The sequence below is a fragment of the Molothrus ater genome, chromosome 8, assembly GCF_012460135.2.
Source record: "Molothrus ater isolate BHLD 08-10-18 breed brown headed cowbird chromosome 8, BPBGC_Mater_1.1, whole genome shotgun sequence".
In the NCBI taxonomy this organism is placed as follows: domain Eukaryota; kingdom Metazoa; phylum Chordata; class Aves; order Passeriformes; family Icteridae; genus Molothrus; species Molothrus ater.
In genome coordinates this window covers 4,040,357-4,064,856 of record NC_050485.2, presented here as the reverse complement: position 1 = coordinate 4,064,856, position 24,500 = coordinate 4,040,357, and the positions used below count along the sequence as shown (strand labels likewise).

Genomic DNA, 24,500 nt, shown 5'->3' with positions numbered 1-24,500 from the left:
TGCTGAAGGGTGGGTCCTTTATTCACACCACCATTCGTTCGTTCATCGGTGGTTGGTGCGTGGTTGGTGAGGTGTGATTTCAGGGTTTACCTCAGAACCTCGGGTCCCTCCCCTGATCATTCCCTCCCAGGTGTGTCAGTCACCTCCCCTTTCCCCTCCCAGCACTGTCTGTCAATCCTGGAATTGCAGAAGGGCATCGAGTGATTGACAGTTCAAAGGATGCCCTCTACCCCTGGGGGGGGGCACTGGGCCACCCAGGATTTGTACTGATACTTTCCCTACTCATCTCCCTGGCCCTATTCTCCCCCAGCCTCCTAGGAGACCCAGAAAACTTTACACCCTGCCCTGTCCCTTGAGACCTCCTCTCCTGTACCTGGTTGGTGGCTCCCTACCCCTTCCCTCCTCCCTTGTAGGTCCCACCTCGTTATTCCACTGGTTTCGTGCTGCCTGAAGCAAAACACCACAGCCATATTTGCCTAATTGCCAATTAGGTGCCCTCTGATGTTCACTCAGCTTGGGAGGCACTGGGTTCTGTGCCCACGCTCTGCAGCTCCTGTCACACAAGAGCTGAGGATTCCACACACAATCCAGAGGATTCCACACTTTCACTCTGCTCCTGGGCTCCCAGAGCAGTGGTGGTTCCAAGCTGGAAGTGCTGGAGTCAGGAGTGCCCCCAGTCCTGCTGAGGAATTGCTTCAGCAGAGCTTTGGTGTGGGAACGTTCCTGTCCTGCTGCCTGGTGTGACTGGGGAGGTGGCTGGGGTAAAAGAACAACAACCCACAGTCCAAAGAGCTCTGCTGGAGCTGGTGCTGGTCTCAGAGCCCTGTGGGCCAGGATAAAGCTCTGGATCCAAACCCTCCATCAGAACTGACTCCATTCCTTCACCATCACCTTAAAGCTTCTCCACAGAGGAAAACCTGAGGAGTGGACCCTCTGAAGGGAAGAGGCTCCATCCCACCACCACCAGAGCTCCTGTAGGCCTGGACTTGTCCCCACGTGCCCAGCTACAGCACCCAGCCAGCCAAAAGTGTCTGTGGGGTGAAACACCACACACCCAGCCAGCCAAAAGTGTCTGTGGGGTGAAACACCACACACCCAGCAGCCAAAAGTGTCTGTGGGGTGAAACACCACACACCCAGCCAGGCAAAAGTGTCTGTGGGGTGAAACACCACACACCCAGCCAGGCAAAAGTGTCTCTAAGGGTGAAACACCACACACCCAGCCAGGCAAAAGTGTCTGTGGGGTGAAACACCACACATCCAGCCAGGCAAAAGTGTCTGTGGGGTGAAACACCACACACCCAGCCAGGCAAAAGTGTCTGTGGGGTGAAACACCACACATCCAGCTACCCAAAAGTGTCTCTGGGGTGAAACACCACACATCCAGCTACCCAAAAGTGTCTCTGGGGTGAAGCACCACACACCCAGCCAGCCAAAAGTGTCCCTGGGGTGAAGCACGACACATCCAGCTACCCAAAAGTGTCTGTGGGGTGAAACACCACACATCCAGCTACCCAAAAGTGTCTCTGGGTGAAGCACGACACATCCAGCTACCCAAAAGTGTCTGTGGGGTGAAACACCACACATCCAGCTACCCAAAAGTGTCTCTGGGTGAAGCACGACACATCCAGCTACCCAAAAGTGTCTCTGGGTGAAGCACCACACATCCAGCTACCCAAAAGTGTCTCTGGGGTGAAACACCACACACCCAGCCAGCCAGAAGTGTCTCTGGGGTGAAGCACCACAGTGCCACTGTTTGGTTCAGCAGCAAGGGCCAGACAAGCTCAGGCACATCCCATCCAGCTATATTGGTAAATATTCCAATAGGTGCTGTCCTGCTTCCTGCTGCTCCCAAAATCTCACCTCCCAAACAGATCCCAGTCTCCCTGCACACACCAAACCTGCTCACCCCTGCCTGCAGGACCTCAGTTGTTTGATGGGCCCACAGGAAAGAAGGAGTGGCCCAAAACAGGGGTCTGCTCTCCTTTGGGAATGAAAACACCATCCCAAAGCAGGATGTTCTGTAAGGATGTGCTCTGTAAGTGCCTCTGAAATTCCATGGGGCTCAGGAATCACTTTGGGGCTGGCTGTGTGCTTGTGGAGCTATGGGAATACATCACACAGGACTCCATTTTCTTCATGGAGGAAAAAGCCCCTTCCTTATTCATGTAACTCCTTTTTACACAGTTTTACAGACCTCGTGTGTGACTCCAACTGGTCAGGAGCTTTCTTGCCAATTACTTATTTATTAGTAACAAATTGTTATTCTGTATTGATTGGTCACTCAAACTCTCAGTGTGGATGTGCAGGAGAAGTTGTTTGTGAGAGATAGTTTTCATTTTTCTATCTAACTGTGTAAAAACAGTTTATACAGGTGCTGGTTGTTTTTCACCCAGGAACAGATTGTTATGCTAACAAACTGCTCACACCAGGATTGCTTTCACATGGGAACTTGCACAGTGCTAGCTTCCCTTAGAAGAAATGACAGGCCAGCCAGAGCAGGCTTGATTTTATAAGGCTTTTCTTTATCATTTTTCTACCTTACTGCAACGTGGAGCCATGAGCAGGGCACATCCCAACCCATCTGGAGGAAGTCAGAACCCTGCCCTGCCCTCCACATGCTCCCAGACTGCTCCCACCTACCTTCTGCTTCTCTCAGCCATGAGCAAGCCCCAGACCAACCACATCCAACCCCTCTGCTGCCTGTTATCCACACCAGAGCCAGGGATCCCTGTATCCACCCACCCAAAGGGAACATGAGCACACATGTGCACACGAGCACACACAGGGCTCGTATGCTTGAGTTTCATCTCCATGTCAAGCTCATGTGTCAAATAAATCCATTGATGCTTTTAAGGCCAGGCACAAGGCCTAGCAGGAGGAAGGAGAGAGCAGCACACCAATGTGTGCTCAGGGAAGGAGCCAGGGACTGGCATTTCCCAACATCCTGGCAGCTCAGGGCAGCAGTGCTGAGCCACCTCAGGCAGCAGGACAGGAACGTTCCACACCAAAGCTCTGCTGAAGCAATTCCTCAGCAGGACTGGGGGCACTCCTGACTCCAGCACTTCCAGCTTGGAACCACCACTGCTCTGGGAGCCCAGGAGCAGAGTGAAAGCGTGGAATCCTCTGGATTGTGTGTGGAATCCTCAGCTCTTGTGTGACAGGAGCTGCAGAGTGTGGGCACAGAACCCAGTGCCTCCCAAGCTGAGTGAACATCAGAGGGCACCTAATTGGCAATTAGGCAAATATGGCTGTGGTGTTTTGCTTCAGGCAGCACCAAACCAGTGGAATAACGAGGTGGGACCTACAGGACCTTTAGGGCCCCTTCCAGCCCATGATGATTCTGTGATAGGATCTAAAATCTGCACTGTCATAATATAAATTCATCTTCTACCATTGTAGGAGGTTTTTATTACACACAATTAACAGCATATGCCACAGATAAGCCAAAGATCTTTGACCATGAGCACAGAAAATATTTGGACACCAATGTGCTGCTATGGAGCTAAAAATGTCTCTTAACTCCTTTGTCCACTATCCAAGGGCAAGACTTGTGCATTTCCTCTCAGAGAGCCATGGAACATGCACAGCTGGAAGGGACCCACAGAGATCACTGATCCAGCCTGTTCTTGCAAAGACACCCCAACAATCCCACCCTGGGCATCCCTGGAGGTGTCCAAGCTCTCCTGGAGCTCTGGCAGCCTCAGGGCAGTGCCCATTCCCTGGGGAGCCTGGACCCAGCACCCTCTGGGGGAAGAACCTTTCCTGATCTCCAGCCTGACCCTGCCCTGCACAGCAGAGGAGGTTTCACCTTCCTCAGCACTGTCAGCTCCTTCCTGATTGCTCCAGTTCACCAGCCAGGAGAACTCTCCACCCCCTGGAAACACTTTCAAAAACCAGTTCCTTTTTAGCTGAGGCCTCCTCTTGCACCTCCAGGGACCTGTGGCACAAGCCACAGAGCACAGGAAACCCCCAGCTGGCCTCAGCCACCAAACTAAACAAAACCAAGGCAAAAGAATCGAAATGGTTTGTTGTTCTGTCAAAAATGTGGCCACCTGGCCCAAATTCAGTAAAGACTTCAAAAAACTGAGGTTACCCAGGGGTGGGAGAGCCCTGCCTGCCTTTGGGAAGCCCTTCCCATATTTTTGTGGTCAAGAACCCAATGAAATGATCCCTCTTTCTCCCCTACAGACCAAATAACTGGGAGGAAGAGAGAGACTCTCCACAGGACATGGGTGAGCCTGGATATTCTCACCCCCCCAGGCTAGAGCAGGAGCACCCAAGGAGTGGCAGGAACTCACTTGCTGGTTGGCCATTGTGTGGTACCACCAGAATAGCCTTGTAGTGATGTAGTAAGCCACCACCACGTCCACAGTGTAGTGGTCATGAGCAAGGAGGATGCAGAACATCCCCACCATGCTGAGAGCCCAGCAGAGCCAGTGGTACCACCAGAGTCGCCGTGGGGAATCTGCAAAGAAGCACAAGCAGGGGTTACTCCCAAGTGGAAGCTTATCAGGACAACTGCAGTGATTAGCAGAGGTCATGGACTGCAATCCTGGCTGGCACAGAGATGCCTGGGCTCAGATTAACAGCAGGAATGCTGAGATCACAAAATAAGTATCACTCTCTTAAAGGTGGAACTTTAAAATTGTACTCAGGGGTCATGAGATCCTTGGAAATGAGAAAGGTTATGAAATCTTTTGAGAAAGATATCATATATTCTGGCCAGTCAAATCGAACCTGCTTGTGTTTAGATTGTATTTGGGGAAGGAATTGTTCCCTGGCAGGGTGGGCAGGCCCTGGTTCAGATTCCCAGAGCAGCTGGGGCTGCCCCTGGATCCCTGGCAGTGCCCAAGGCCAGGCTGGACAGGGCTGGGAGCAGCCTGGATAGGGGAAGGTGCCCCTGCCATAGAGGGGGTGGGATGAGATGGCTTTTAGGTCCCTCCCAACCCAAACCCTTACAATCCCTCTAGTGAAGAATTTTCCCCCAATACCCAGCATGAGGCTGTTATGGAACACACAGATATTTCAACTGGAACTGGGCTGATGAGCACAACAGAAACCCCTCAGTGAGGAAGGCAGCACACCAGGGGAGGGCAGCAGGGCACTCACACTCTTTGATGAACAGGTAGGTGAGGGTGAGGATGACGGTGTGGCCGCTGTACAGGTAATCCCCACACATGTTGTGGGAGCCCGTGATGGACAAGCCTCCGCCAGCAATCAACTTCATTATCCTTCTCAGGTGAGATTCCCAGTCTCCAAAGAGCTGGTGGGACAGCAAAACACAAAAGCACAGTAAAATATCACAGCTCAAAGCAATGGTTTTAAGCAGCAATTTGGCCTTTCAGTTCTCTATTGTATTTGCAGGGTGCCCAATGGCAGGGAGGAATGATGAACCTGACTCCATGTTCTCAGAAGGTTAATTTATTACTTTATAATATTATATTATATTAAAGAATGCTATATTATATTAAAGAATACTATACTATACTATACTATCCTAAAGAATACAAGAAAGATACCTACTAAATGCTCAAAAGCTAATAATGAAAACTCATGACTCTCTCCAGAGTCCCAACACAGCTTGGCCCCAACTGGCCAAAGAGTGAAAACAACTCACAGCAGAATCCAATGAAACAATCTCCAAACACATTCCACATGTGAGCACAACACAGGAGAAGCAAATAGATAAGAATTGTTTTCCTTTTCTCTGAGGCTTCTCAGCTCCCAGGAGAAAAATCCTGGGCAAAGGGATTTTATCAGAGAATGTGAATGCCACAGTTCTGCTCCCCTTCTGCTTGGATCCACAAGATCAATCAGCAGATAAATAAATCCTCAGCTTTTCCCAAAAGCTGGCAGCACATTTCTAGCAGGAAAAAGACTGGGAATGAGACATGAGTGTTTTGATGCTTTGCACCTCCTGTAGCTGGTGCTCAGGTGAGATTTTCCTTCTGTTCAAGAGGCAGCACACTCTAAAATAAACAAGGTTTAATTTGGTTCATGTTGTTGGTAACAGCACAGGCCCTGCTGGTGATCATCCAACAGAACCAGGAGGAACTGCCCAGACTGAACAGCCAAAGCCAGGATCTGATGAACAGAGGAGCATCTCAGTCCAAACCCCAAGGCCTTGGAAAATCCTGCTAGATCATTTCCTTCTGCTTCCCACTCCAACAGAAACATCTGTGCTGTCTGTCAGAGCACAGGGCCACACTTGTGCTTTGAATCCAAACAGGGATCTCCCTCCACACCCAGATTTGCTCTGACCCACCCCAGCCATGACACTGGCTCGTGGAATATTCCTGGAAAAACTTCAGTTTGCCCAAGGAAAGCCAAATCCAAGCAAACCAAGTCCTTCCCAGAGGACACTCTGCTCCCCCTCCCGAGTGACCGAGGGCAGCTGGCACTGCCCAACACTTTTGCTGCTCTTAACCAAGGCCAAATATTAAACAAATCCACAAAAACTGTAAGCCATGGGCCAACCAGGATGTGTGGAGAAGCTCTGGGACCTATCAGGAAGCAGGGACTAATGGATCAATGCACACCTGTGCTGCATCCTCACCTAATTTTATGGTGTTTGCAAATCCAAGGACACCACTGAACTGTCAGAAGGAAACACACACACACACACACACACACACCCAGGCTGGCCATTATGTTTTTATTTTAAAGCTTGGCCTTGCTTTAAGAAGTGGAAATTAATAATTTCTGACAGACTGGAACATGTTCTTTGCAGGAATTAAACATTTCCTGCTAACAGTTGCTCACAAACACTAAACTGCTCCCCAAAGCCCACTTTTCACAATCACACAGAACTCAATAAGGTGTTGAGAGGTTATTCTTTTCCCACCAGGACATTTAGGGCTTTCAAGGAAACTCCTTAATCTTATCAGGGCCCTCAGTTTGTCTCTACTTGAGTAATGAGAAGGATTTGCCAAGGCCATAAATTCCCCAAATTCCCCAAACAGGCAGATTTATTCACTTCAGCCCATAAATACCTGTGTTCTCTCTTTTTAAATTTCCGAGCAGCAGTCTGCTCAAGCACAGGGCTGAATCCTTTCCTACTCATTTCTCTTTCCAAAATCCCTCAAAAAACACAAAGTTCTGCCTTGGCAAACACTGGCTGGACTTCCCTGAGGAACCAAAGCTTTGTTTGGATGTGCCAAACCTCACCAAAACAACGCCAGCACATGAATCAAGTCCAATCAGGATTTTACAACCTGTACCTCAGCACGTGGATCAAGTCCAATCAGGCTTTTATTACCTGTACCTCAGTGATTTTTACAACTTCCAGCTGACTTATGGCTGTGCTTGTGCCCTTTCTCCTGCTTCAGCTGTGTCACAGCACAGCCAGCCCCAGGAATTGCAGCAAGGACCAGGATTCCAGCAATGCTGGAGTGACCAGGGGTGGATGCAACACCACCAGCTCTGTCCCATCTCCACCCTGAGCATTGAATCACCCTCCCAGAGTGACCACAAGGGTCAACACCTCTGTCCCAGTAGCCTGGTTTCAGCCACAGCTTTCACAATTTATCCCTGGGAGTCAGGGCTGGACTGGGGAGGAGGTGAGAAGTCCTTGTGCTAACAGAATTGCAAAAATATGTGCAGGAGACAGCCTTAGGAAAGTCTCTCTGGGCCATTTTCAACCACAAATCCTATTTAGATTTGACACACTGAGGTGTGTATTCATTTAGAAATCAGTGACTCACACATGGCAAAGGTTGCACACCTTCAGCAGCTTCAGTGGGGACAGGAACATGCTGATCATGCAAATTAGCTGAAAATGCCACAGAATTTGGGTAGCTCAGTGCTTTGAAAAGGCTGAGAATCCCTGCACCTCCACTGAGAGGGCAGCCAGTGACCTGCAGAAGGGTGTCCCTGTCACACCAAACCAGCACTCTCAAATTAAAATTATAGAATGGTTTGGGCTGGTTTAGGCTTGAAGTTCACCCATTCCACCCCTGCCATGTCAGGGACACCTTCCACCAGTCCCAGGCTGCTCCAGCCTGGCCTTGGGCACTGCCAGGGATCCAGGGGCAGCCCCAGCTGCTCTGGGCACCCTGTGCCAGGGCCTGCCCACCCTGCCAGGGAACAATTCCTCATTCCCAAGATCCCATCCAGCCCTGCCCTCTGTCAATCTGAACCCATTCCCTGTGTCCTGTCCCTCCAGTCCCTGTTGCAGGGTCCCTCTCCAGCTCCCCTGTGTCCCTTCAGGCCCTGGAAGGAGCTGTGAGGTCTCCCCACACCCTTCCCTTCTCCAGGCTGAGCATTCCCAGCTCTCCCAGCCTGGCTCCAGACCCCTCAGCATCTCCATGACCTCCTCTGGACCTGCTCCAACAATTCCATGTCCTCCTTATGTTGGAGACACCAGAACTCTGCACAGAATTCCAGGTGGGCTCTCACCTGAGCAGGGCAGGGGGGCAGAATCCCCTCCCTCAGAAACACTTTTTTGACAAAGCAGTTTTGGGAAGAGCAGGATGAAGGGGAAACAGGCAGATGAGGGCAGGCAGGAGGAATTTACCTTTGGAGAGCACTTGAAATGCATTCCAGGTACTGGGAGTGTAGTCACATACATGGTAATACACCGGTACAGGTATAGTGTGCCAACGATACAGAAAAATCTTCTGCTAATTATAGACCTGGCAGGGAGAAAAAACAGGCACAAATAAGGAGGCAAACAAAATCCACAAAGGGAAATAAAACAAAGCAGCAGCTGGTTCCTCCTGATGCTTTGGAAACTCGTGACACTATCAGCTTACACCTGGGAATGCTGAACTACCCCACAAATATTCCCACGCCTTCCAGGCCAGGAACACAGCAGCAACACAGCTCACACTGCCTTTGAAGGTGAATACAGGAAATCTAAGGATTAGGATGCAAAAGCCTGTGCAGACTGGCTGCTGAAGACATTAAAGGGGATTTCATGCCCCACACCCCTCCATTAGCTGTGGCCAGTCACTGATTTCCTATCTGAGGCAGGGGATAAAGTTACAGGATTTTCATTGTGGGATGAAAAGGAGTAAGTTTATTTCAGCTGACACACAATTCAGTGATTACAAAGGGTCTCCTGTATAACCCAGAGGAGTGAGAGAACACATCTTCCTGAGCAGCATTATAAAGGAAGCAGTTCACATCAGCAAGGAAAGCTCCCAAATAAAAATGCAGAGCTGGCCTGGCTGCAGGACAGGGTGTTTGCAGGGAAGCCACTCAGCAGCCACAGCTGCAGAGACATTTTTTAGTGAGGGCTGATGCTCACAGAGAGGGCAGATGCACATCTGGGGTACTGTGAGGTGCTTCTGCAAAACCAGCACGAGCACCTGGGGGTAAAGGATGGATGGGCTCAGGAGGGACAGCCAGCCCCACAACCTAAAAACACCTCCAAGAAAGACAATTAAACCTCTCCTGGCACATCCACCAGGACAGGAGCAGCCTCTGGAGAGATCCTAAGGAGAGATCACTGCCAGGGTTACAGAAATCAGGGGTAAATCCAATTACAGCAATCGCCCTTCGTTTGCCACTGGCTACAGACCCCGTGGGTTTGGGTCATTTTAAATCACTGCTCTTTGCACTCATGGCCATTTCAAGCTGCAGGTTCTGGCATTCATAGAATCCAAGAACAGAGTGGATTGGAAGAAACCTTCAAGATCATCTCATTCCACTGTCCCCAAGTGCTCCAAGCCCCAAAGTCCAGCCTGGCCTTGGGCACTGCCAGGGATCCAGGGGCAGCCCCAGCTGCTCTGGGCACCCTGTGCCAGGGCCTGCCCACCCTGCCAGGGAACAATTCCTCATTCCCAATATCCCATCCAGCCCTGCCCTCTGGCACTGGGAAGCCATTCCCTGGGTCCTGTCCCTCCAAGCCCTTCAAAAGAGTCTCTCTCCTTCCTTCTTGGAGGTTCCCTTCAGGCACTGGAATTCAGTCGTTGCTATTTTGCTCACTTAAAAAAAATAATATTCCTATCAAGCTGAGCTCTTTCAAAAATCAAAATTGGCCAGCTTTTACATTTTTCAGTGCTTTTGGCACGGTTATTAAACTGGAGTGCTCCACTCTTGGAGGGGTATGAGTTTGCAGTGCCAGATCAGTAACACCTTGAGTGCCTTGATTTATCAGGAAAAATTCAACTCTTGCAGGCTAAACACATTTTGCACTGGAGTACTCTCTGCTGTAACACACTATTCCAGACTTTTTTCTTCCCTCTCCTGGTGTAAACATGTGAGTTAAGAATGATAATTATTAATCTTGTTCCACAAACTGAAATTTAAGTGTGGAGGGCACCACTCCAGTAGAGCAGGGGTTCTCCTCTGCAGAATTTTTCCTCTCATATCTCACCCCTGTGGCTTTTAGAACCAGACACGAACCTGTTTTTTTTCTTTTTAACATTAAGGCAAACAGGGGGTTGGGGATTAAAGGCTGAACAACAGCATATTCTGAGAGACCAAAGAAGCATTTTTCCAAGCACTGAATTTCTTTTTTTAATCAAAACTACCACTTGATTTTGCTGGATTTGGCATATTTTAACTTGGGAAAATCTGAGAGAGCTCTGCACTGTAATAGAAAGTAAAAATAAATGTAAAACCCCTCCTATTTCCCTTTCTGCCAGGAGGATTTGTGTGAATGTGAGACTCAGAGCCAGCCAGTCCAACCTCCACACGTATTCCTGGCCCAGAGAGCTCCAGCGCAGCTCTGCAGACCTCAGCAGGGAGCAGGCTGCTCCTTCAGCCCCATGAGCCAAACACAATCCTGGCATTTTGCTTCTCCCACAGCATCTGGGAATGCTTCCCAGGGAAGTTCATCTGCCTCAGCAGCTTCCTTGAGCTCCCTGTGGAAACTCCAGAGTGCCCAGCCAGACCTGCTCCTGCCTTCTGGAGAGACACCAGCCCAATCCCATGCCATGGACAGCATTAGAATCATGGAATCACAGAACGTTTGCCTTGGAAAGGACCTTAAAGCCCATCCAGTGCCACCCCTGCCATGGGGGCAGGGACACCTTCCACCGTCCCAGGCTGCTCCAAGCCCCAGTGTCCAACTTGGCCCTGGGCACCTCCAGGGATGAGGAAGCAGAAGTGAGGAAGGCCCATCTGGCCCAATGCCCTCCCTTTATTCCTGAATTAAGTTTCAAAGGGAGGGGATAACCCCACCACAAAAGGGATTCAGCTTTTCTGCAGCACTGAGTCACCACCCCTTTGGTGTGCACCATCCAAAACCACAAGAACAAGGTTCTCCAGATGAAGCCACCTCACTGGGCTCCTGTTCCTGCCAGCACCTCCTGCTCTTCCCTTTCTCCTGCTCTTCCCTTTCTCCTGCTCAGCCACAGCTCGGGACCTTGATCCCTCTGCTCATGGATAGAAAAGAGGGATTTTGGTCCTTGAAACATTCCATGATCAGTGCATAGACTGACCAAGCTCTGGGACTCCCTGGCATTTTCCCCTAACACCAGAAAAGGCCCTTCCAAAGGGGACTTGCCATGGCAGAGGGTTGGAATGGGATGACATTTAGGGTCTCCTCCAGCCCCAAACATTCTGTGATTCCATAACAAAAATAAAAACAGACACCCCAAGGCAAATGGGGACACAGTATGGGGGAACCTTCACAGTGATGTGTATGAACCTTCACATACATCACTGCCAGTGACACCAATGTATGTATGTTACATCAACTCAACCCACATCTCACTGCTTCAACATCTCCAAGGATTCTGCTGTTCCTCACCTGCAGGCTCTGCTCAGCTCCACCACAGGGTGTTTGATCCCTGGGATGGCCCTATTAACCCCACACCTCCTTCTTGGGGGCAATCCCACGCTCACCCCCTCTGACTGTTTCCCTTTGGTTTAAAATCATGGAATATCCTGAGCTGCAAGGGACCCACAAGGATCATTGATCCAGCTCCAGCCCCTGCACAGATACCCCAATAATCCCACTCCATACCTCCTTGGGAGCATTGCACAAACCCTCCTGGAGCTCTGGCAGCCTCGGGGCTGTGCTTATTCCCTGGGCAGCCTGGGCAGTGCCCAGCACCCTCTGGGGGAGAACCTTGCCCTGAATTCCAACCCAAACCTCCCCTGGCACAGCTCCAGCCATTCCCTTGGATCCTGGTTCACAACTGCCCTCACAAAAGCATGAGTTGTGTTCTCTCTGAACAAACAGTGAGTTCAGAACATCATTTCATCCAATCCATGGCTTTTCACCCATGGAAAAGGTTTGAGTTAACCACTCAGAAAAATACGAGCAGGGGCGTTGCTCAGCTTCTCAGGGAACATTTGGACCTCTGCCTTCTGCACAAGCAGCTCACACTGCATGCTACTTCACCTTTGAAAACTGAGATTAGAAGATCACAAGAAGCTTCATTTTGTTTGGGTGCAAACCAGCATATGCCCTCCAAAAGCTGTCAGAAGCACTCAAGTTTTGAAAAGGTTTTACTTACTTGTATTTTAAGAGCAGCCACTGAACAAACCACAGTCCTACAAGGATCATGCCGTTGATTTCACAAATAGAAAAAGCCCATTGCACCCGATCAAAGCGATCAAAAAATGCATCTGGGAGGGGAGGCTGCACCTCCTTGGGAGGCACTCGTTCATGAACCACCGAGATAGTCACCGTGGTGAAGACAAAACAAAAAAGTGCATAAATAAAAGCCAGGAAAGTCTTGCCCCACTCCATGGGATACTGCGAGCGCTCCGGCTCGGGCATGGGGATCTTGATCATCTCCTTCTTGAACCCGTTGGGGATGCCCCCATTGAGCTTGAGCGCAGCGCCGAAGCCGTTCTGGCGCGCGGCGTCGCCGGCGCGCACGTGCCCGTTGGCGTGGCCGTTCTTGTGAGCCTCCATGTGGTGAGCCATCTTCAGCCCCTCGATCATGTTCAACAGCCGCTGCCCGCTGTCGGAAGACACCCGGGACAGAGGGGATTTCTTGAAATCCTCCTCCGTCAGGTTGATGAGGTCCCGCCCGGTGAAGTTCTTCAGGGGCTCACAGTACTCCGGCATGGCATTGTCCGTCAGCCAGCCGGTCACCTCCTCGGGTGACCACAGCACCACTTCTTTCATCTCGCCAGGGACGGTGGCACATGGGCTTTTTAAAGTGGGCAGCAGTCACTGCGGCTCCAGCGTGGTGGGAAGCTCCTCCTTGGCTTCATCTTGTTGTCCCTGGAATGGGTTTGGCCAGAGGCAGAGCCCGTCCCTACCCAGCCGACACCGGCGTGCGGCCAGCGTAGGAAACGCTCTACTTCATCTTCGTGTTGGCATTCTTCTTCCTGGGAAGGGGGAGAGAAACACAGAACCAGGCATTAGCACGACATTCAGCGTCAAAATTCCTGCACAAAACCAGCTGTGCTTGGGTTGGGACGGACAACAGACTCTGGAGACTTGAGCTCCAGCCTTTTACACACAGCACCTGTCCTTCCCGAGCTCACCATTGGTTTCTTAAAACAACACCACCTTGAACACCACTTGGCAGCTGTGGGAAGCTTCCCTCCTGCTCTGTGTTTGTTACATTTTCCATTTCAATGCTCTAGTCCAGGAGCAACACCCAAACTCCTCTAACAATCACCATACTCATGGATTTAAGGAGCTACAGAGCAAACGTTTGGTATTATTTGTGGTAGAAACCTCTTCTACCCCTTACAGACTGGTACCTTAATGGAATGTGTGGCACCAGTGATTGAATGCAAAATCTGTTTTTCATTCTGCAAGGCAAAAATCATAAAATCACAAAATCCCAGACTGGTTTGGGTTGGAAGGGACCTTAAAGTTCATCCCATTCCATGGGCAGGGACACCTTCCACTAGACCAGCTTGCTCCAAGCCCCAAGCCAACCCACCCTAAAACTCCTCCAGGTGCCACATATACTCATCAACACTAAAAAATTGATGTAGGTAAGGAAGGATCTACTCTCTGGGTCAAAAGAGCAGCAGGAAAATCAATAATCAAGCAGATTAGCCTGAAAATAAACTGAAGCATTTAGGTTTGTAAGTATTTAGTAGCTCTGTGAGGTAAATTTGACTGTTACCAGGGTATACTGCTCCAATTCAAAGAAATGTTGTCTACCAGATTAAAAAAAAGGAACCAGGAGAAATTTTTTATTGTTGTTTTTTTTTTAAAGAGGAACTAGGTAAGAAACTTCTATACCCAATGAATTGCAGAAATAGCTTAGAAAAGCTGATTGCTTCAAGTACAAAAGTTACAAGCACACACAAGTTACTTGCTTGGAATCTCCTCCTAAATTTTTGAGACACAAGCAGCAAACAAAGCAATGATGGCAGTAACCACCAGCAAATCCTCAGGTGTGAGGTGTTTATTCAAGCAAAAACCAAAACTGCTCCTCCCCAGAGCAAGGAGAGGAAAGCAGTGGAAGCCCCACCATCCCACAGACCACGTGCTCTGCTGCAGCTCATAAACATGAAGTGAGAAGGTAACAGCACAGGGAAAAAAACCACTTCATATTTTCAAAAGTCAAATCAAGCCTTTATCAGCTGAAAGAATATTTTTAGCCTCTTACAGGCTCCCAAGTGTTTGTGTTTCATCAAAGGGAGCAAAGTTGTGACTGAGGAAAACCAAAATAATTTACCCTACTGGCACGATTTGAGCTGAAGTGGCTCAAAACAGATACAGGGCTTTACTCCTATGTAAACATGACCACACTGCACACCAATTCATTTTCTGACCTGTTACCTCTAAACTCAGCAAGAAACACAAGGTGCAGTTTTTAATTTGTTTTCCCATGGCAGGAACTGTGATGGTAGATAAAAGAAAAAGCCTTGGATGGAAGGATTGGCAGTACTTTGGACAGGCCACCTGTCACTTCTGGACACCAGGAATGTGCGGACATTTAAATCCACAGAGCAAGGGATGAAGATGACTCTTCCACTTTGTGCAAATCTGTGTTGTTTTAGAGCAGAAGTGAGGATACAGCTCTATTTGCTTCCTTTTCTTTCAATGCTGAGGAAGGCTTTCAAGCCACAGATTGCTTCATTATTCACGTTGTGTTTAGCAAATCAGTATTTAGTTACAGAGCTCTGAACATGGAAAAAGTATAGCTTGAATTATGCATGGTAACCCACATTAGAAGCTCCTACAAGGCCAGGACTGAGCAGCAGCTCAGCTCCACCTGCCCATCTCCATGTGCTCATTTCAAATCCCAGCTCTGGCAGCACAAATTCCCAACAGACAATCCTAACAGACTTCTTATTGCTTCCCAGGATGGTGCCTCACAATGTATAAAGCCAAAGTTATTTATTTTTAATGCTGGTTCCCCAGCTGAGCTCTGGGCCTGCAGCAGCCATCCAGCCTGGCTTTGGGGTTGTCTGAGCACTCTGTGGGCACACAAGGTGGGCCACTATTAACTAAACCTTTTCAGTTTGCAACACTGGAGTGCCTAAATCCCAGTTTCCCAAATCCCTGAACCTGACAGAGCAGCCTCCTGCCCACCCTGACAACATTTAAAGACACAGTTCAGGAGCCTATAGCCAACCTTCAAACCACATCTCCATTGCTAAGAAAGGTCTAGATTGGACACTAGGAAAAACTTCTCCATGGAAAAAGTTGTCCAGCCCTGGAATAGGTTGCCCAGGGCAGTGGCAGAGTCATCATCCCTGCCTGGAGGGATTTAAAACATTTGTAGATGTGGCACTTGGGGACAGGGGTTAGTGGTGGCCTTGGGAGTGCTTGGGGGAATGGTTGGACTTGATGAGCTTAGAGGGCTTTTCCAACCTAAACCATTCCATGAAAGCTTCCAGCAGGTTCTAAGATGAGCTCCAGATGGAAAAATCTGTTGCCAGCTGCAAATAGGACTTGGATACTGGCACAAGAGTCCCAAAATGCTGGTGTGACCCCAGGATACCTGGCCTGGCAGCCTGACAAAAACCAACAGAAGTGTGCCTTGCAGTAAAACTGCAGGTTTGGGCAATATTGCTGGAAACTACCATCAGTTCCAAAATGTGCTCTCACACCACCAGTGGAAATCACTATCAAGCACCTTTTGTAAAAGCAGAGTAAATGATACAGGAGGAAAGGTAATCCTCTGCCAAGGACACAGGCCACGGAGATGAGTTGTTTTCACTGAAAGTTAAAATGAGGAAAACCAACTAAAAATTTTAACTCCACTTCTTATTCAAGACTGATTTTCACAGCCTGTCTAATGGGGGGAGGAAAAGGCAAAAAAGCTTCTTTACTCACACCTTCCAGCTTGTCACATTAAAAATTCCTCACTCCCTATGGTGCATCCATGAAAGCCTGATGGGGTGTGGTTTGCAGGAACTATGGGTGACTCACAGCTCTCCCTGAGCCCTTCCCTTCCACAAAAGGTCTTCTCCTCTCCTGAAGACAGAAGGTGGGGAGCAGTGTCAGCTGCAGCCAGGCCACATGCCCAGGCTCAGCGTGGTCCCACGAGGATGAGGCACACACAAACCTCCCCAGCTCTGCCACAGGTTCTTTAGCCCAGGTAAATAAAAATTCCCTCCATCTGCAGCACAGCTGCCTCATTAAGGAGCCTGAACCCGACAAGGAATTATAAATAACAATGTGATTATCATAACAATACCAACTGCACCGTGATAGTGATGCTGTGGAAAACCAGTACCTCAAAATACCCACACAAGAGTGAGCAGGATGAAACAACCTCATCAAGGGCTCCAGGTGGCACCTCCTTGTGTTTACAGGACCTTTTTCTGCTGTTGCCAGAAAACACTGAAGTGCTAACTCAAAACATGGGGAGTAATTCCCACCAACATTTCCACCCACACCTTGGCCAGGGCCATGCCAGAGGGTTAAACAAGGATTTGGGGTGCACCTGCTACAACCCTGCCCATCAAGACCTGCTCTTCTCAGATCAGCTGGGCACGAGGAGCAAAGGTGGGAGCATCAACCTTTTTGGTTAAAAGAACAAGATAATCAGCCATGAATTCATCAGCTGATGAATTCTCTCTCTCCACATGAGAATCATGGAATGATCTGGCTTGGGAGGGACCTTAAAGCTCATCCAGCATCACCCCTGCCATGGGCAGGGACACCTTCCACTGTCCCAGGCTGCTCCAGCCTGGCCTTGGGCACTGCCAGGGATCCAGGGGCAGCCCCAGCTGCTCTGGGCACCCTGTGCCAGGGCCTGCCCACCCTGCCAGGGAGCAATTCCTAATTCCCATCCTAATTCCCAATGTCCCATCCATTCCTGCCCTCTGTCATTTTGAAGCCATTCCCTGTGTCCTGTCCCTCCATCCCTTGTCCCCAGTCCCTCTCCAGCTCTCCTGGAGCCCCTTTAGGCCCTGGCAGGGGCTCTGAGCTCTCCCTGGAGCCTTCTCCTCTCCAGGTGAGCACCCCCAGCTCTCCCAGCCTGGCTCTAGAGGGGCTCCAGCCCTGGAGCATCTCCAAGGCCTCCTCTGGACTTGCTCCAACAGCTCCACATCTTTCCTGTGCTGAGGACAAGGCCCAGGTCTGGGGTCTCCTTGCAAGCAGAAATGGTTCATTCTCACAATTAACACTGATGAGACAAAACCACATCCACTCAAACCAGTAAAAAAACACCTCCCTTATCTGTTTGTTCATCTTGAAACTCCTCCTAAAGCTCTTTGAAACCCAACCAAAGCAAAGAAAACCTAAGCCTTCAGAAACCAAATTGTGCCCTGCTCGTGTTTGTGCTTTTACTCTCTAAGTTTTGCTGCCAGGGCAACAGTCACTATAGAAATCAGTCAAATAAAAAGCTATTTCAGCAACTTGTCACCAGGAGCCAGGAAATCCTTTCAGAGGCAGTGGTGTGCTCCAGTTGCAACCCTCAGCATCCTTCCCAGACAGCCCAGAAAAGTTGAGAGGATTCAACTCTCAGTGAAAAAATGAGAGTCTAAATGAGAGAGGTTCATAAGCACAGCTGGAAGGTACAATAGGGACATTTTGGCCCTTGGAAACCAAACTTTGAGGTTCACACTGATAATGTGTGCACACAAATAAGCAGAGAAAGCAAGCTGCTGTAAGGACTGAAGATTCAACGCTTTATAACCCAGCCCAGCAGTGAATTCCCCATGAATGACGAGCAGGAGTCACACAGAGACCGAGTGCCCCAAGTATAAAAGCTGGGAGCTCTTGTCCTGTGTTTCTTAGAGCACAAAACAAACTGTTCACAGCAGCAGGGCCTGAGTCACTGCTACAGTCACCTCCTGTCCAGGCATTTCATCATGGCCAACAATAACACTCTGACACCTCAATAACTGGACATCCTGTACTTGACAAGCACCTCTGCACACCAATTTGCAATGGAAGGGAGCTGCCTGCCACAAATTATGTGCTGGGTAGCCCTAACAAGCTCTCAAGCAGTGTTTCCCTCCCTCTAGGACAGGCTTGCCTCCAAACCAGCATCACTCCTTCTGCACCACGAACAAGCAAGAAACTGCTGGCAGTGTAAAACAAGCCAGTAAAGCTGGGTTTGTGCTGGAAATGCAAATATATGCAAATATAAAATAGCTGTAAGTATAACACTGAGGCACAGGTGGGCTCACAAGTTGCACAGAGCTCTAAGACAGGTTTCCAAGGCCAGCCTCAGATGGAAAACATTGGCCTGTGGACAGGAAGTCAGAGCAAGTGGAGCTACTACTATGAAAAGAGAGGCTGGGATGAAAATGCAAAGCAACGCCCACATCCCCTGAACAGAGCTCCTTACACAGCTTCAGAGGGAGCAAAAGCCCTGCCTGAATACTACATCAATCCCTGAGCAGCCTGCTTTTTTTCTAAATTACTTGATACCAAGAAGAAAAAGAAACCCTCACCATATATTTTCTATTCTAACTGAAATTAAAAAAAATTCACCCAGAAATGAAAATCCACTCATGAGGGTAATAGCTCAGAACACAAGCCCAGAGTTGAGCATGGAGGATTTAAAACCCAAAGTACTTGCAGCACATTTGGATAACCAAACAGGTCCCATCTCCAGATGGGAACACCACCAGGGAGGATTTCCCTCCCTGAGATTCCACCAGAGCTTGGAGCAGCCTGGTCTTAGTGGAAAGTGTCCCTGCCCATGGCAGAAACTGAAACTGGATGATCTCCAGGGCCCCTTCCAACCCAGACAATTCCCTAATTCTGTGGTTTACAGCCCTACAGCTCAGCTTTCTTCCTCTCCCGTCTTCCTGGTGCTTGGCAGAAGTTATGAAAACCAGCAAACCCTCAGGAGGAGGCCTCACCTGACCAGCACTCACCCCAGGAGCAGCTGCTAAGCAGGGCTTTTATTTTCCCAGGACAGAAATCCTGCTTCCAATGATCCTGGAATGGAAAGGATGGAGCAGGGCAGGTTTAAGTTGCAATTATTTCAGGCTGGGAAGTTGCCACAAGTCAGGGAGGCAGAGCCTTTCTGCCCATTCCAGGTGTAACCCAAGCACCCATCCTATTTTATACTCCATTCCACAATCCTAATGTCCCAGTCCTAAAAAAATTCAACATTCGCCATGGAAATGGGACCAATATTGGCTTATTTTTGTACAGCTGCAATAGGAAATCCATGCTCCCTGCCCCAAATACAAAGGGGGGTGTGAAAATGTTAACAGAACATCACAAATCTTTAAAAATTAGTTTAAACTGGATATCAGGAAAAAATTCTCCCCTGTGAGGGTGGGCAGGCCCTGGCACAGGGTGCCCAGGGAAGCTGTGGCTGCCCCTGGATCCCTGGCAGTGCCCAAGGCCAGGCTGGAATGGAGCACCTGCAGAAGGTGGAACCCATGGCACCCATGGCAGGAGGTGGAACAAGATGAGCTTTAAGATCCTTCCAACCCAAAGCACTCTGTGATTTTATGAATAAGCTGCTCAGACACCAGGATCTTCAATGCTTCAGCAGCTTCCTACAGCAGAACCAACCCCATAAACCACCCCAGGCCCCTTGGGCACCACCCCACGCTCCAACCTTGCCCAGGTGGGATGTGGACACAGCAGCCCTGAGTGCTGTGGGCTCTGTGCTCAGGCAGCAGCAGGCTCTGTGGCCAGCAGAGCAGAGCTGAGCACAGATCCCTGTGCTGCCTCAGGATCTGGGTCAGGCAGAGCCAGGGCAGGGCTGGAAACAGAGCCCCACGTCCTCGTGCAACCCCGCAGACAATCGGGCACTGAGAGTGCGCAGCGATGCTCCCGACACTGCCCAAGCTCCCCACACTGACACACAACTACAGAACAGCCTCAAAGGAAAACAGATGGAACACTGAAAAGGCAGGAAAAGTGTGGGCTTTTTCCCTACAAGGCAGGGCAAAAGGATGGAAGCAGGAAAATAAGGAGAGGCTAAACGTTTGTGACACGCTCCATATTTTAATTCAATTAGTGCAGGTGTTTTGAGGTTTTTGTGAGGGTTTTTTTACCTCCAGTGACTACCTAAAAGCCATTTATTATTAGAAAGTCAGATTTGTTGGAAACCTCTGGGAATCTAAGTGGCAGCATGAATTTAAAAATTAAAAAATCATGGGAACAGAAAGGGAAGTTGTGCCCAAGGAAACTGAGAGCAGTCTTGTGACTGATGGTAACGTGGCTCTGAAATGCAGACTCCAGCATAATTTGCCAAACCAGCCATGCAGATTAGGAAAAGGAAACCTGGCAGAAATCACAGAGAAAACAGATCTTCACTGAAGACTTAAATCAGTTACTTGGCATATTTTTTTAATATTAGGGTTTGTAACTGGCCATGTAAGAGACAGTAGCCAGACCACAACAGTTGCTCCCTCCCAAGTGCCTTTGCCAGGATTGTAACTAAAGCAAAAGAAAACTAAATTTACACGCTACGATTCCCAGCCTAGAATAATATTTCCATTTTTCATTAGCAATATAAATATTTTATTTCAAACATCCTGCTTTTGAAGTCCCAACACATCAGACCCACATCAAAGACTCCAAGCCTCCAGAGTTGAAACGTGAATATCTTCATGCACAATGCTGTTCTCTGCACTTCAGCTGTTACTTTTCATAAACCCACCCAAAAAGACACACCATCAACATTATTCATTTTCAATGCCATTCCTTTTGGAAAACAAAACAATCCCTGGATTTGCCTTTATTAATTTAGTTTCATGTAACACTGAGTGTTCCTTGGTCTGAAAGACAAAACACAACACGTATTCGAGATTACTCTTGGTATAAATAGTCTGAATTTTTGAACACAGAGTTCTCCTCTTTCCAGCAATACCTACTCAGAGTTGCACCAAAAATCAAATAAGTCTCTTCAAGACATGTATCTGCAGGAAGGAGAGAAAGGCTCTTATTGCATAGTTGGTCTAGAAAAATCATAAACACAAGAAAGGGAAGAAAAAGGAAAAAATCCCAAACCATCTTGACTGCCAACAAATTATGGGTGTACAGCCTGCATGGTGGGGATGTGTCTTGGAGCCAGATCTCCTGACATTGCAGATGAACTGTCCTGGCATCTTCCTTTTTGTGGTTATGCTACAAGCAGGAAAAACCCTCTCTGTTTATTTGCCAAATCCCAGAACCTTTCTTTACTCTCCATCACAGGAAGCCAATTCCCTCTGTTTGCTGTGCAGATCTTCCACTTGGCCTTGACAGCAAAGCCAGTGGGGCTGGGGACACAAACCCTCCCCTTCCCAGCCCAGCCATCAGCTCCTCCTTCTTCAACACCACAAGGAGGGTGCCCAACAGCTCAGAGCAGCTCTGGTCCCTGCTCCAGGGGTCTCTGGCTTTTGCCTTTGACAGGCAAACTTTCATCATTGCTGCTCAGTGTTTTGGGCACTGAATGCCACACTTTGATGATTCAACAAGCTCCAAATTTCAGAATTTGGCCTCCAGAAACCCAAGGTATTCTTTGCCCAGTGCTGCAAAGTAGCTTTATCTGTGTGTCAGACTATTCCTCCTCATTCCATCCACTGTTCCTACTCAGCTGCTCTCAATCTATGTCAGATGTGACACTGCTCCCATCAGTGATCTGTGACACCAGCAAATCCTGCTCAAATCTTGCTGCTGACAACAAGTGGGCACTGAACCTAAAGAACAGGAAAACACAAACATCCTCCCTGAAACATGAAGCATTTTAACTTACAATTTTAACTGATAGATGATTGAAGATCACAAAATAACACTGAAAACACACACTTCCTTCCACACTGACAGCAATGGTGACAGTACCACCAGGTACATGTCAAACAACTGCCCAGATCACAAGCAGAGTCACTTGAAGCCATAACAGGGTGTTCAAAGGCTGCAAAATATGTTTTACATATTCCTCTCAGCTCAAAAGTTATGATCAATTAGGTTCACAAAGAGGCAGAAATAAAAGAAGATAAAAAAACTCAGATCTCACCATTTAACTGTTCTGGAAATCATGAATATTTCAATAACCACCTGAAAGCCTCAGAAGTAAATTCCTCCTGCAGACACATCCAATTGCTTCTAAATTCCTTTTCTAGTGGCACATTTGAGGCACAGGGATGTGCCTGTGTCATGCTGAACTAACACCTTTATGGAGATGTCCATCAGACACCTGGCTATGGATGATCCCAGGGAACATCTCTGGAACTGTGGCTCTCAGCCATCCTTTCTTCTGCAAATCACTCCACAACCTGACACACTGAACAGGAAAGTCTGCATGGCTGGGTAACAGATCCACAGGCTGAACTGGTAGGATTTGAGCACATCAATTAAATCAGTTCCAAAGGTAACCTGCAATTCCAGCCAAACAAGGGAATCTCAGCCGGAGGTCCTGGCTAAGTGTGAGCAGCTTGTGTTCCTGCCATGGAAATGAAGCTGTGTTTAAAAATAGAATCCCAGAATGGTTTGGGTTGGAAGGGACCTTAAAGCCCTTCCAGTGCCACCCCTGCCATGGCAGGGACACCTTCCACTGTCCCAGGCTGCTCCAAGCCCCATGTCCAGCCTGGCCTTGGGCACTGCCAGGGATCCAGGGGCAGCCACAGCTGCTCTGGGCATCCTGTGCCAGGGCCTGCCCACCCTCCCAGCCAAGAACTTTTTCCTGATAGCCAATCTAACCCTGCTCTCTGTCAGTTTGAAATGGAATATTTTACCTTCCAAAGTCCCCCACCTGGGGAATGCTGCCATCCACCACTCACCCACAGCCCATGAAACAGCAAAGCAACCCAAAACAGAGTGCAAAGCTCAGCCAGCACTTTGTCCACCCTTCACAGCCAAAAATAACTAAAACCACTTCCATCAGATGCCTCCTGAATGGGTGGGCATGTGATCCCTCTCCTCCTGCCACAGAAGGGATGAAGGGGTGTCCAGCTGCCAGCACAGTCTCGAGCAAACTTTCCTCACCAGTCTAAACATTTTCTTTTACTAAAAGAAGGCAAGCCAAAACTTACAGCACAGACTGGAAGATGCCCTCCTGCATGTGTTTCCTCTTGTTATAAATAACAAATAGTTACTGGCTTTTGCATTTATGTAGTAATTTTTTTGCAGGTTATTATTGATCACAACATCCTGAAATAGCACAATTTGTAATTACTGCTTTTGATCTAGTATAATCTGTCAGTTTATATATGCACCCTATAGCTTTTATAAGTAGCAGTGTCATATATACTATCTTAGACTGTAGCATAATGTTGAAATTATTTTTTCATGTAACTAACTCAGAAAATGGTGTAAAAGAATTCAAAGTGATTTCCCACATTTGGGGACTGTCTTATCTGAAAGACAAGATAACAGAAACAGAAACAGAAACTAGAGCCCCCAAAAACAGGAAGAATTTATTGACCCTCATTATCAGGGAATGAAAATACAAGAAGAAGAAAAAATAAAATATATTGGTTTCATCTGCAAGATGGCATGAAGACAAGTCAAAGGTTACAACTCAAAAGAATGTTTGAATATGTATAAACCCTTATGAATATACACGTACCCCCTACAATGTAACAGCATATAAAAAACATATGGTTTAAGAATGGTTTTAAAGAGAAAATGGTTTAAGTTCACTGTGTGCAAATAGCCCAGCATCCCAGTACTTGGATTTATCTCTTTCATCCCTTAATAAACTTTTATAAAACTTTTCAATAGTGAGCTGTGTTTCTTACACTCTCACAAGGCTGTGCATTAGAGCAGCCCTGCAGGGCACCCTCCACACACTGCTCCCAGCAAACACAGCCCATTGCTTAGATAATCTCAGTTGGTTCAGGCACTCAAAAGCCACATCCACCCTTGGAAAAAACAATTAATAAAAGCTAGCATTCCATCCTGGGACGTGGACACAGGAATTAACTATTTAATTAACAAAAGAACGCCCGTGGCTTCGGGAGGATCACTGCAGAACCGAGCCTGGCTTTCACAGCTGCTGTCACACAAACAGTTAAATGCAACAAGGCCCAGCCCTGCATCTTACAGCAGCCAGAACTGCAGGAACTCAGTGGCTCTGCTCTTCTTCCAGAAAGAGGAACCCAAACAAACCAACCTCCATCCCTTCTGAGGCAAAGTATTGCATGACCAAGCAGCTCCAGAGGCATCTGGCTTAAGGATCTTTAATTATTTGTTGTTGTTAAGTGTGAAGAGATGAGAGGAGGGAGGGAGAGGAGGAAAGATCTCAATCTGCAGGTGGGTGAAGCTCA

At 48.4% G+C, this 24,500-nt stretch overlaps 1 protein-coding gene across 6 annotated transcripts in view; it reads right to left on the bottom strand.

Moving 5' to 3' along the window:
- The window catches only part of SGMS1 (sphingomyelin synthase 1), a 93,638-nt gene that overhangs the window by 2,788 nt on the left and 66,350 nt on the right, over positions 1–24,500 (bottom strand). For all 6 annotated transcript variants that reach the window (XM_036385939.2, XM_036385941.2, XM_054515633.1 and 3 more), the window contains 4 exons: positions 12,416–13,241; positions 8,518–8,635; positions 5,112–5,265; positions 4,301–4,467 (listed from right to left, as the gene is read on the bottom strand). In XM_036385939.2, the coding sequence (XP_036241832.1) occupies positions 4,301–4,467; positions 5,112–5,265; positions 8,518–8,635; positions 12,416–13,035 (1,059 nt within the window). In that variant the 5' untranslated portion in view covers positions 13,036–13,241. The remainder of the gene's footprint in view (positions 1–4,300; positions 4,468–5,111; positions 5,266–8,517; positions 8,636–12,415; positions 13,242–24,500) is intronic.